The sequence below is a fragment of the Filicampus tigris genome, chromosome 1 (genome assembly GCF_054856515.1).
Source record: "Filicampus tigris isolate MCC_2025a chromosome 1, RoL_Ftig_1.0, whole genome shotgun sequence".
Taxonomy (NCBI): domain Eukaryota; kingdom Metazoa; phylum Chordata; class Actinopteri; order Syngnathiformes; family Syngnathidae; genus Filicampus; species Filicampus tigris.
Window position 1 is genome coordinate 35,581,016 of NC_141217.1, and position 13,570 is coordinate 35,594,585.

At 41.0% G+C, this 13,570-nt stretch overlaps 1 protein-coding gene across 6 annotated transcripts in view; it reads left to right on the forward strand.

The window, feature by feature from the left end:
* Positions 1-13,570, forward strand: part of LOC147153860 (dedicator of cytokinesis protein 9-like) — a 39,306-nt gene that overhangs the window by 3,858 nt on the left and 21,878 nt on the right. For all 6 annotated transcript variants that reach the window (XM_086036750.1, XM_086036768.1, XM_086036776.1 and 3 more), the window contains exons 3-19: positions 4,169-4,258; positions 4,704-4,786; positions 5,473-5,542; positions 6,122-6,217; positions 6,586-6,720; positions 7,259-7,433; positions 7,644-7,699; positions 7,949-8,023; positions 8,098-8,238; positions 8,354-8,701; positions 8,811-8,893; positions 9,961-10,083; positions 10,168-10,247; positions 10,337-10,524; positions 10,958-11,023; positions 12,303-12,395; positions 12,525-12,636. In XM_086036750.1, coding sequence (XP_085892876.1) covers positions 4,169-4,258; positions 4,704-4,786; positions 5,473-5,542; positions 6,122-6,217; positions 6,586-6,720; positions 7,259-7,433; positions 7,644-7,699; positions 7,949-8,023; positions 8,098-8,238; positions 8,354-8,701; positions 8,811-8,893; positions 9,961-10,083; positions 10,168-10,247; positions 10,337-10,524; positions 10,958-11,023; positions 12,303-12,395; positions 12,525-12,636 — 2,014 coding nt within the window. The remainder of the gene's footprint in view (positions 1-4,168; positions 4,259-4,703; positions 4,787-5,472; positions 5,543-6,121; positions 6,218-6,585; positions 6,721-7,258; positions 7,434-7,643; positions 7,700-7,948; positions 8,024-8,097; positions 8,239-8,353; positions 8,702-8,810; positions 8,894-9,960; positions 10,084-10,167; positions 10,248-10,336; positions 10,525-10,957; positions 11,024-12,302; positions 12,396-12,524; positions 12,637-13,570) is intronic.

The following is a 13,570-nucleotide window of genomic DNA, read 5'->3' on the forward strand; positions in this document are numbered from 1 at the left end:
GTGTCTTTGCTTGTGTGAAACACATTGAGTTGCCTTGTGTATGAAATGTGCTATATAAAGAAAATTGCCTTGCCTATGCGCTCCCACTAGCCTAAACACGGCATTCTGATTAATATTGTGGTTGTGGAATATGACTTGAAGAGCAAATCAACCAAAACGTCTTTTTTTCAAGAATATGTTCCCAGCAGGCCCACTAGTTGAAACACAGAATTCTGATTAATATTGCGTTTGTGGAATATGAGTTAAGCAGCAAAATCCACCCCTTTTTAGTCATCTCAGGGGGCGGCAGTTTTGTAATTTCTGTCGACTGAAAATGACATCACAACTACTCAGGGCTCAGGTAAGGACCAATCACGGCTCAGCTTCAGAAAACAGGTCAGCGGTGATTGGTCATTACCTGAGCCCTGAGTAGTTGTGATGTCATTTTCAGTCACCAGAAGTGACAAAATGGCCGCCTTTAGAGATGGCTAAAAACGGGTGGATTAAATCTTACTCCATAAACGAAATATTTATCACAATGCCTTGTTTCAACTAGTGGGTTTGTATAGAACATCCATCCATCCATTATCTATATCCTATATCCTCAAAAGGGTCGCGGGGGTGCTGGAGCCTATCCCAGCAGTCTTCGGGCAGTAGGCGGAGGACACCCTAAATTGGTTGCCAGCCAATCGCAGGGCACACACAGACAAACACACATCCACACTCACAATCACAGCTAGGGGCAATTTAGAGTGTCCAATTAACCTACCAAGCATGTTTTTGGAATGTGGGAGGAAACCAGAGTACTGGGACAAAACCAACATGCCAACTCCACACAGGGAGGCCGTGGCCGGGATTGAACCCACAGTCTCTGAACTGTGAGGCAGACATGCTAACCAGTCGGCCACCGTGCCGCCTTGTATAGAACATATTCTTGAAAAAAATATGTTTGGGTTGACTTCCGCTTTGGTATGAAATGTTGTGCACCCACTGCAGAGCTTCACTCATTCATCAGCATTCATACACAATTAGCAAGTGAAAAATAAATTGATACCTGGTTTTGTCAGCATTTTAAAGCCTTTAGCCTCACCATATACAACATTTTACTTGCAAAACAATGCAAAAAAAAAAAAAAAAAGACAAACTCTGGAGGTTACCAGCCAGAATCGAAGGAATCTGCTCTGGCTCTCAGTTTTCATGTTTTTAAACTATTTACTGCCACAATGACTGGCTCAGCTCATTTTCTCAGTGCACATATGGGTTTGGTTTATGGAGATAAGGGTGGGTTTAGCCTGCATGGTAATCCACAGTAACCTCTGTATTTTAGTCGCTTTGTGTTTTGCAATTTTAGCATCACTGAGAATAATGAGCGTTCCTTTCATTGTAAAAAAAAGAAAAAGAAACATTTCTTCAGCAATCGGCTTCCAGTAGGCAAGTTGAGACAGGTGTGAATATTTTAGTGACTGATGGAGGTTGCTCTAAGCCAGACGTATCCATCCAACTTCTGATACAGTATTGCTGGTGCTCACAAGTGCAAGTGGACTGAAGCACCAAGAATGAAATTCATTTTTTGCTCTGCTGTCTAACCTGGCATATGTTTTTCATCACTGGCCCCAGAGGGAAGGAAGGAGTTGTGAGGTTGGCAGTTTCAGGGGAGTTTGCATGCGCACATTCCGCCCTCATGCAAGTGCATGTGAGCGCACGAAGTGTATATGCAGGAGATCATGGCCAGACTGTGGAATTCATTCCTTCGTTTAGCTGCCAAGATACCACCCTTCTCACACCTCTTTTATGCATCAAGCCCCGCATGCATCACTGACTTTCGGAACATGCTGCTCAAAGTCCAACATTAACAATGTGGAAAGGAATGCTCTTAATTTGACCACAATTGATTGATGGCAGTGTGTGAGGATATGTTTTGAATTATCTTGCAGTTCCTCTCATCAAGAAAAGGCTTATTTATTCATCCTTGGGGATGCGGAGACAAGCAAGTACAATAATGCAATAAAGTAATTCCCTACTGTATTTCATTTTAATATTGTACTTCTGTTTAGTACTACCACCGCTAAGCATGAAAAGCACGAGTTGAGAATAGTGTTGTCACGATACCAACATTTTGACTCTGATACTATACCTTCATAAAATACATCGATACAGGTACCGAAACACTACCTCGACAAAAATCTAAAATCAGCAAAAGCAGCAAAATTAAAACTGACAAAAGAACTTCAAATTAAAAAAAAATATATAAGCGGTACAGATAATGGATGGATATATTAATTCAAAATATTAGGATATGCTTGGTAAGAAAATAACATTTGAAACAGTGTTAATCACCGTGATATAGAGTGAGTATATTACACTGTTTCCTTCTACCCTTTATTATTTATATTTATAGACTCCATGTAAATGAAACTTTAAGAAACCTAATTCCCATTTATTTGTTCATTTATTTTCATTTAAACATCACTAGTAGAAAATGTGCACAGAGCTTTACAGAGTTAGTGTGACAACTATAGTAAGGCAGTATTGAGCAGGTTCTGATCATTTTCATGGCCAGATATGCAGCTGTGTAACCGCTGTGCTTTTTTGGACACAGAATTATCCAATTCTGATTTTAAGAGGGACATTTAAAAAAAAAAAAAAAATGAGATCAATGCCTGCATTTTACATAAGCATAATGTATGTGTCAATGTATATACGTATATATGTATTCACTATCGGCTTTTACATTACGTGCCATATTCTTGACCTATTTGACAGCATTTCATGTCATCCATTGTTGGTTTGGCGAATGTGTTCATTCAATCGATAATGACTCAACGTAATGTTGCTCGTGTGTGCATTCGTGTCAACTCTTCTCTAATCCGCTCCCAGCTAGTTGAATGTCTCGTCAAATTATACAAATTGTGAACAAAATAATTCACACTCTACTTATTTTTGAGGGAAGTGTTGGAGATGGATGACAACCTGTAGCTCTTAAAACAACCTGTAGCTCTGGTGTTATTACTCTGGATGCCGATCAGCGAGGTGCCTGGCCGGATTGGACGTGCTCCCATCTCGAGCAACGGTAGTTTTAAAACAAGCCTTTTACAGACGCGCTTTGTCATGTCGGTCGGATTGCCGTGGCTTTCGGCCATGTAAGCAAAATGTTCCATATCGTCGCTATCCTGTGAAAAACAATTATGTCCGTTTTTTCCAATTGTCTTATTTTTACGCGAATGGCGTTCCCGCGTTGCAGACATCGCTTTAACGTAAAATTGTATTTTTTTTTTTTCCAAAATTGGACATACGTGTTTTTCACAGGACGGCGGCGATATATTAGCAACGTCATGCTTTTCAACGAGGAGCGGAGGGACAGCGAGCGGCAGAGTAGCGGGCGCTTCGCTCACTCGCTCACTTGAGGCCATCTTCCTCACCATATGCAAAAGGAGGCGTGCCACTTCACTTAAGGCGTTTCTCATATGTCGGTAGACAGGCGCTGTTGCGAGTTGGTCAGCTGCTTGCGTAAGAATATGAGACACTGAAGAGCAATGACAAATCGAGGTCATTTCTAGCTCAGTTTTCCAACACAACTTGCGTGTGTTGAGTAACGGAGTTAATGGAGTTGCACTTTCCAAGCCCTGCGGCACCAGCATTGACTTTCTCCTTTCTGGCTCTTTATGTCTAATAAGGTGGAAGGGATTTTTATCCAGACATCCTACTCTGCAACCATTAGTTCTCTTTGCATATCCTTTTCAATCTGCTATGTGTGGTAATCTGTGAAAATGATAAATTTGCCAAATCTGACATCAGAGATACAGAATTGAACCCTGTGGCCATGACTTGTAATGCACTGCACAGCAAAGCAATGCATTTACAGCTTTTCAGAAGAATACAATTTGATAAAAACAAAACATGGTAGGATTTTCTGCTCCGCAAAGTAGCAGGGGAAATTAATTAAATATACTGTTGATGTTTTCCAATCATAAAACCATTAAAGAACAGTAGCCCCGACGGCAAATCCTGAACCATAGATTATGCCTACTATATTACATTAAAACATTAAACAGATTTAAAAAAGATTTTCCGCTTCAGACTTGCTTGATGTCACTTCCACATTTTTCACATCTTTTCCTCCTAGCAAAATTGTCCAGAAAAGATCGTAATTTCGGCTGTTTAATTTTCTCATCTCATCTCATCTCATCAGATCTGCACTCTGAGACGCCAGGGCCGGACTGTGTTCTCCACAGTGCCAGAAAATGCAGAACAAGAAGCACAGTCACTGTTTGTCCAAGAGGTAAAAACCACCACATGAACCCTGCTAACACGCTGATTTGGGTTTCAAAGGCTGAAAAAGAGTCGACTGGATCAGAGAAAACATTGGCAATACAGAAATGTTTGCAAATGCTAGCCTCGGATTGAACTTTCCCACTCTCAGTGAAGCACACAGCAGATGGGCGTTGTTTTTGATGCTACACATGTTTCAGCAGACTGTGCTGAGGTCGGTTTGGGTGCGGCCTGATTGTAAGCGTAAAGCACATTCGACCTTAGTTTGTGCCAGAAATGACATCACGACCTGCGATACAGGAGACGAATGGGAACGAGTCCAGATTCCAGAGATTTTACCTCACTCCACATGTTGTCAATTTACAGAATCGATGTATAAGTATCTTTCCTAAGCAGCCTTTCTTGCATTCATGTATTTATTTTACAATGCATTCTTTTACTTTGTCCCTCCACAGTGTATGAAAACATATAAGTCAGACTGGCATGTGGTAACTTACAAGTACGAGGAATATTCTGGGGACTTCCGACAGCTTCCCAAGTGAGTTTTGAGCTAAACGCTGGATGTTAGGTAAAATCTGTCAAACGTCATGTTCAGAGATGCACAGCAAGATGCTAGCTCGTGTCTTGCAAATGTTTTATCCCAGATTGAAGCACACAAGGAAATGTGTTGTTGTGGGCCTAAAGTGAAAAACAATAGAGGGTGTACTGTTTATCAATCACACATCAAATAATACTGTATGCTATTTTTAGACCACTGTTGATATCATTCGTTACAGTTGAAAAGTCTTGCTATTTGCACAATGTTGCAGTTGCAAGATCGCCAGAGCAACAACTGTTCCTCTCCCAATTACAAATCAGCGTCAATAATATTTTCAACTAAAACAAATTCATATGCAAAAGCTCATGGTTAAGACTGAATCTGAGGAAATTTGCTTTCCAGATGTTGAGTGTTATATTTAAGATATTGAAGAGGATAAGAACGGACAAACACTGTCCTTGGCCTTGACTTTATCCCCACAGGAAGTTAGCTTTTGAAAAGAGCAAAGGGCCAACAGTCAACCACTAAACAAAATACTTGACAAGCATTCCTGCGCCAAGTGCCTTGGAAAAAGTGAAAAATGTCGAATCGTTTTTTGCACGTTGAGAAAAATGTATAAATGTAATTCTTTAATGTGCTGTTATGTATATGTCAAATCAGCTAAAATGAACTCCTCCTCCTTTTAGTAAGGAACTAAGGACCGAGAAGCTGGTCACTCACCGGTTTGAGGTAGATGAAGATGTGGAAAAAGACGAGGTAACACCTCTTACAATGCTTCCCCTTTTGAGACCGCCAGTAGAAACTTGCAATTGGATGTTGTTCCATCCATCCATTATCGATACCGCTTCTCCTCACAAGGGTCGCGGGGCGTGCTGGAGCCCATCCCAGCTGTCTTCGGGCAGTAGGGCGGGGCGACGCCCTGAATTGGTTGCCAGCCAATCGCAGGGCACACAGAGACGAACATCCGCACTCACAATCACACCTAGGGGCAATTTAGAGAGTCCAATCAACCTACTAAGCATGTTTTTGGAATGTGGGAGGAAACCGGAGTACCCGGAGAAAACGACCTCTGAACTGTGAGGCGGACGTGCTAACCAGGCGACCACCGTGCCGCCACGATGTTGTTCCTAAATTGATGAAATATTCACAACTTTAGTCGAGGCTTAAGAAGAATTCATATTCTTCAGCTGAATATGAATGGAGGATATATTGCATGTATAGAATATCTGAATAGAATATGTAGCCCATCATGTTATTGCTTTGAGTTGTTTTCTTAGAATTTTAAGACATTTTTGTTAACGCCTTCGTGTATTTTCTTGGCATTCCTTCCCGCAGGACACAGTCTCGCTTGGCTCTCACAAGGGAGGAGTGTCCAAACGCGGCTGGCTGTACAAAGGCAACGTGAACAGTGCAATCAGTGTAACTATGCGAGTGAGTACCAAAACTATGTTCTCCACTCCAGGCGTCAAACTGTTATCATGTTTACGCCCCATTCCAGAGACGGTCAATGCTTGGTATTGAGGTCTTAAAGATCAATTCAGGCAGTTCTTTTCTTTTTATCTTCATGCGGCTCATGTTTGTATTTTTCCTGGTCTGTAACTTTGCTTGAAAGGGTTTGTCTCAACACTGATAGTAGGTTTCAGATCTGGAGTTTCCCTTAATGAGGCCTGGGTAAGGGTAATGGATTAGGGAGTTAAGGTCCAACACAGGCTGTTCCCTTCGGTTATGTTTGAAGACGTTTGTTATGCTTTTCTTACAGCTGCTTCATTAACAACGTACCTCAAATTGTCATTCTATAGTCCTTCAAAAGGAGATACTTCCATCTGGCTCAGCTTGGAGATGGATCATATAATCTAAATTTCTACAAGGATGAAAACACCTCCAAGGAACCCAAGGGAACGATCTTCCTCGACTCATGCATGGGACTTGTTCAGGTTCGGGACGAACAAACATGTACTGTTTTTATTTTTGTGATTATTATGTAGTTTGCACAAGTGTAGAATTGCATACTGAGCTGCCTGTCTGTAATATTTGGGGAACTTTATTAAGATGCATGTGAGGGACAAAATATTGGACAACGCTTCTCACTATGATGCAGTGCAGTCCCACACACCAGTGAAAAACTACAATCGCAATCGTGAAAACATCATCGTGTCAAACAAGATGCGAAACAGCCAGTCAACTCTGCACTCTCATTTTGCTCGCTCCCATGTCACTCAACACGTTAGCCACACGCAGTCAAGGTCACAGGTACTACAGTGCCGAATGTGAGAATGCTGACCCCAAGTGGACAACAATAACAACACGCCTCCCATTTCGTATTGGTATTATGCATAAAGCTTTAAAATATACATAAATCAAAGAATCAAAATGGCCGTTTTAACAAATATGACCAAAATGTTAGGTTTTTGGGGCTTATTTTGGGGAAAATGGCAAACTCCGCATTTATTAGTTGATACCTTATTTTTCCAGAACAATAGAGTAAGGAGGTTTGGCTTTGAGCTGAAAATGCAGGATAAGAGCACGTTCCTGCTGGCTGCAGAGAGTGAACTGGAGATGGAGGAATGGATCAGTACCCTCAACAAAATTCTCCACAGCAACTTTGAACAGGCCATGCAGGAGAAACATCACAGGGACTTGCAAGATGGTATGCTTTTATTTTATTATTATTATTATTTGTTTTTACACATTTATCAGCAATTGTCCATCCATTCATCCAAAAGGAATTCCACTTCTGTCATCAATCAATAACAATGGGTTAAATATATAGTAAAATATTTGTCTTGTAATTCCCACTGACTCATGACGTTCTATATAGTTTTGTCAACCGAAAGAATTCAATGTGATCTTTCCACAGATGAGGATGATGGAAAAGCCAACATCTCCTCCGCAAGTTTCCAGGACGGTTTTCAGGTGGATTGTTTTTTTCTCTCCATCTACTAAGGGGAGCTTTACTTTGAGCAATTATTTTCAATCCTTCTTCAGAATTTCTCCCAGGCACACCAACATCATTTTGTAAAGCAATTTAGAGACATAATCATAAATGCTCAATAAGAGAATACTGAAGCAATGGCAATGAAAAGAGAAGTACCAAAATAAGTGACACCCAATTTATTTACAATTGAATTTTTGTGACACTTCTGTCTTTTGCTTTCTTTTCAGGCGGCCGGAGATATTGAGTTTAAAACGAAGAGTGAAGCCAGGCTGAAGTTGTTGACATTGGACCCTGATGCGCAGGTAATGTGTAAAATCCAAATGATATATTCTTGTCTTGATTTATGGCTGTCCATGGCAATGGCTTTGTGGCACAGAAACTGGATTTCACCCGCATTGAGCCAGATGTGCATCAGTTTGAGGAGAAATTCGGGAAGAGGGTGTTGGTCAGCTGTCATGACTTGTTGTTCAACCTGCAATGCTGCATTGCAGAGAATGAAGAAGGACCAACAACTAATGTACGTTCTCTTCTCAAAGTAAAAAAACAACAACAGTCTTTTTTCCATTGTATGCTTATATAGATTCCAATTAACCATTTAGATTACAATAAATATTTTCTTTCTTTCATGAAAGGTGGAACCTTTCTATGCGGTTCTGTCCCTCTTTGACGTTCAGAACAGCAGAAAAATCTCAGCTGATTTCCATGTGGATCTCAACCACCCTTTGGTCCGACAAATGACGCCAGGCTCCGCTTGTGGTCACGACTTGCACATGAATGGTTGTAAGAATGAGGATCCCTTTGTCGGCCAAAGGATGGCCAGCGGGTTCCCAGAGGCAGCGCTCCAATACCCCAAACAGGGGGTCTTTTCAGTCACGTGCCCCCATCCTGAGATCTTCCTGGTGGCGAGGATAGAGAAGGTCCTCCAAGGGGGTATCGCTCATTGTACTGAACCCTACATGAAGAGCTCAGACTCCACAAAGGTGCCCACGTGACAATGGCAGCAAGTTCCCATCTACGTCCTCTATTTATTTATATATATATATATTTTTTTTTTCTGAAAAAAAAAAAAAAATGTCCTGTCCTAATTAGATGGCTCAAAGGGTGCTGAAGAATGCAAAGTTGGCCTGCAGCAGATTGGGCCGGTACCGGATGCCGTTCGCCTGGTCTGCAAGGTGTTTTTTTTTTCCTCTGAACGCTTATACTTACACTACTCAAAAACAGTTTGGGATATTCGGATGCCAGAAGAAATTTCTGGATGAACCTAAAATGATCTATAACCTTTCCAGGTGAACTTAATCTGACCTCTATTTTTTTTTTAATACATATGTCCAACAGTTCACCGTTACAGTACTTTTTGCACAAGTTTCTATGGAGTTAAACAATAGGTGTTTAATGGATCAAAATGTCCAAAGACATCCACATCTACGGCTTTCAGTATCTTTTTTTTGCAACTTGCTGATGACACTCTGACACCCTAAACCCAGTGGCCACTTCCCTCTGAAAACATTCAGTTTGAAGCCCGCAAGTACTGTTGATCATTCTAAGGCTGAAACAGTCTCTTGAGTAACTCAAATAACTTGATTACAAAAAAGGTCGCAGCAGAAATCTGTGCCTTTAGGCTACGTTTAATTGGTATCATCCGCGTTATGTGGCCTGTTATAATACTCGATTCTAAAAATATTCAATAGTCACAGCCCTAGGGCGTAGTGTTGACGTCTTTGTCTCATGATATGAAAATGTAAATAGCGGGATGAAGAAGACTGTTTCAAAAGCAATTCGAATCGAACCAAGATCCAGTATGTGTGCATCCATTCATGGATCAAACACCTACGGTGAATTTTTCCATTCAGTTCCTAATGAAATGACACATGCAAGAGTTGGCATGTGCATTTAAAACTTAAAGAAGGCCAATTTTTATTTTACCTGTGAAGGTAGTAGTGTATTTTGGGATCATCCCCAAGTATAATCCGACAGCCCACTACCCTTGAATCCTTGCAAGTAGTATATATGAAGACATCAGGCCCTTGTCTAGCAAGTTTGTGCAAATTATGTGGGCCAAGAGTCGGCTAGATCAGGTCAGAGTGAGGCTCCTGAACGCCATCTTTAGCTCTGCCCTCGCTCCACAATTTCTGGCTGACTTCATGTTGCTTCATGTAAGAGGAGCTAGCCACATACTTTACATTGAAACCTGTGATGCTAAACGTCAAATATGATTATATGGCATTATTTATTCCCGCAGGCCAGTGTTCAAAGACGCATCAGGAACTTTGGACAAAAACGCTTGCTTCTCAGCGCTTTACCGTCAAGACAGCAGCAAGTTGTCGGATGAGGACATGTTCAAACTTCTCGCTGACTTTAGAAAGTACATTTTCCCTTCCTTTGTGCTAATATCCCTGCAAGATATTCCTACAGCTGTTTTCCACTCATTATTCTATTCTCCCATCAGACCAGAGAAAATGGCTAAACTTCCTGTGCTGCTAGGGAATCTGGATGTAACTATTGATTGTGTGGCCCCGGATTTGACCAGTAAATCTACTCAATGTTATCACAAAAATAATGTAACCCTCGCCCAAAAGCAAAGCTTTATTAAAGCATCTCTTGTCCCTTTACTGCAGATTGCCTCACTTCCTCTTACATCCCTTTGAGGAACTTTGAAGTAAATGGATCAAGCAGCGCCGCTCTGGAGGTGGAGGAATTTGTACCCTCCATTGCCAAGTGCTCCCAACCCTTTACCATCTATAAAAACCATCTTTACATATACCCAAAGCACCTCAAATATGATGGTCAGAAATCTTTTGCTAAGGTATGTACAGTATAAAGGCATTAGCAATATTTGACTGATTGGAATTATTTTGGGTGCTATATTCACCTATACTGCTTTGAAGGTTACAAATCTAGTGGCAGCCTCATCAGCTGAGCAGTTCAGCTGCGCGGGGCAGCAACTTCTGATTAATTCCTTAATATAGCTTAAGTTTTGACTTTCACAAGGTTAACCTAATAGAAAGAGACAAACATATTTTTCTCCATTTGTCCATCTACATTCTTATTTGCCCTGTTGTTACTGAAGCACTCAGCTGTTTTTTTCCCCCCTAATATTTTCCCTGCACTGGTCTGGGAAGTTTCATTTCCATTTATTTTAGCTGTCAGCGGGATTCTGCAATGTCACTGTCTGAAGAGAATGTTTTTTTTCCATTTTTTTGTTGAAGTCATCCTCAATGTTGTTCTTGTCCCCCCAGGCCAGGAATATTGCAGTTTGCATTGAATTCAAGGATTCTGATAAAGAGGAAGCTCAGCCACTAAGGGTATGTTCACACAATGATTTTTTTTTGCAGATATAATATACATGCCAGGTCAGTAGTTGGCAGAGAAAAATATCAAGAGAATTCATCAGTAGTATGTGCAAGTTCCGAATTTGTAATGTAACGCAGTAAATTCCACGCGGTTGGACAGGAGGGATCTAGGAAATGTACACTTAATGGAAACGTGTAAGCAGAGGTTGGAGTAATTCAGTCACAATATGTGCAAGTCGTAAGTAACTTTCAAGTCCGAACTTTCAAGTTTCAAACAAGTCCAACTTACTATGGCAAAAATTAAGCTAGTCAAGTTGAGTTCCTGCTAAATTTCAAGTAAGTTGAATCTAGTCAAAGTTACTATACTGTAGTCACAAGTTAAGTCATACAATCTTGTCGCAACATAACACATGAAGTCAACTCAAACATTTTCTTAACAATATTCACCCCCACTAGTCTAAACATGGCATTCTGATTAATATTGTCTTTGTGGAATATATAAGCAACAAAATCCAACTGTTATCCAACCCGTTAAGGACGGGAGCTCATAACCACGTTTCTACCACTAAAGCCGAGTGGCACTGTTGTGTGTTTCTCCCTTTAAAGCCGGAGAGCGTATACGTCATTCTCTTTTTTTTTAAATCCAATTCTCGGTCTTTTAGCCAATCAAATGCATCAGAATGTACATGTGACGGTGTCGTGAGTTGTCGGAGCATATACAGAATTTTTATAATGGTGGGCACCGTCGATGGCGGTGTCTCTGCTATAAGTCACGGCAGTGATGTAGACGACACGCTCGCGGACTTTAGAGCCGTGAGACCACCCAAACGTGATGTATGGTTAAGATATATGTTTGTAGACAATGACGATTTCAACGTCTTTGTAAGAGAATACAGCATAGTAATTACCACTCGATTTTTAAAAATTAAAAATAGTGCTTCACTTGCATCTTCGATTGAAACAGTAAAGATGAATAAACTCATGCCTGCGTGAAAGCCACATGTCTAAATTCTCAAATTCTTTTGAAATTATGTTTCTATCTGCTACAGGGGCCGAGATATTAATTATTTTGTATGTGGCGAAAATGTCAGGTTTTCAAGGGTGGCTCCAAAGACGGCCGTTGGTTTTAGAGAGATATCTCACGAGGGGCTTCGGGCTTTAATGGGATGAACATCATTTTGTTGCTTTATTCATATTCCACATTGTGCTTACTTTTGTCTTTTTGTTTCATCTTGAGGTTTTTTTTTTTTTTTTTTTTTAACCATGTGCTGCTTTCGTCAATTAACCACAGTGCATCTATGGTCATCCTGGAGGTTCTCTATTCACCAAGCAAGCCTACGCAGCAGTTTTGCACCACCACCAGAACCCCGAATTCTATGATGAGGTTTACGTTTCGTCGCACCACAATTTATGCCCTCTAGTAATCTCTGTGTGACAAGACTGTATCTCAGTGCTACTCTGCAGCATTATGAGAACTGACATGAAGGAATCTCTATCTCTCCCTGCAAACCAGATAAAGATTGAGCTGCCAACTCAATTGCACCAAAAGCACCACGTTCTTTTTACCTTCTATCACGTTAGCTGTGACAACAACAAGAAGAAGAAAGATGTGGTGGAAACCCCAGGTAGGCTATTGTCAACGTACAACATACTAAATTGACGAAAATATAGCCAAATACAATAAACTTGTCCCATTGCTAATGAAGTTAGTCAAAGGTGGTGAAATTGTGCTTCAGTAGAGCATGGGACAATTTAAATAGATATTAAAGGTGATAATAATAAGAACAATGAATTGATTTCTACAATGACTGGGGCAGGCCTGGCCAAACCGCGGCTCGCGATGCGCTTGCGGCTCTTTGGTTGGTTTCATGTGGCTCCTGAAGCCCTTTTCGAAAATGAGCTTAGCTGAGCGCATCGCACCGTCAACCCCATTATTGTGTATATCGTGAGGGGTGGGCAGCACGAAACGGTGCGGTAAAAGTTCCTTGCTATCGTCTTGGTCTTTTTTTTTTTGCTGCAAACTAATGTGCCGTTCTCCTTAAAATTTCATTTTACTCACCAGTGTGGCATTTCAGCACCTCACCTTTGGGTTCGTGTTACGTGGCCTAATAAGTCTGAAGAAATGCGCCGATATTTGTCTGACTGGTGCACATGGCGTTTCTCCCGCAGAGCTATGTAAACAAAAGCCAGCCGCGTACGCTCGGAGCTACAATACATTATCTTCCAATTAAAAAAAAAAAAAAAGATAATAGATATGTTACCGCGATGTGCCGTCGTCCAGTGGGGAGCAGTGTCCGTGGTTGAGACTTCCACTTCGCCCGACTTCTACCCCTTGCCTCGGACAACACATCAGGGATAAGTTGCCCTCCAAATTTAAGCATTTAAATTAGCACAGAAAAAGAAACAAACAAGGTGATTATTTTATTTATTGTTACGTGGCTTTTTCTATATCTGTTGCCTTTATTCACAGTGTTCCTGTGTTTCTGACTTGATAAGCAAAGAAATCACTGTCAGCAGCGACAGTGCTGCACATTTCAAATGCTAAAAATAAGAAATATC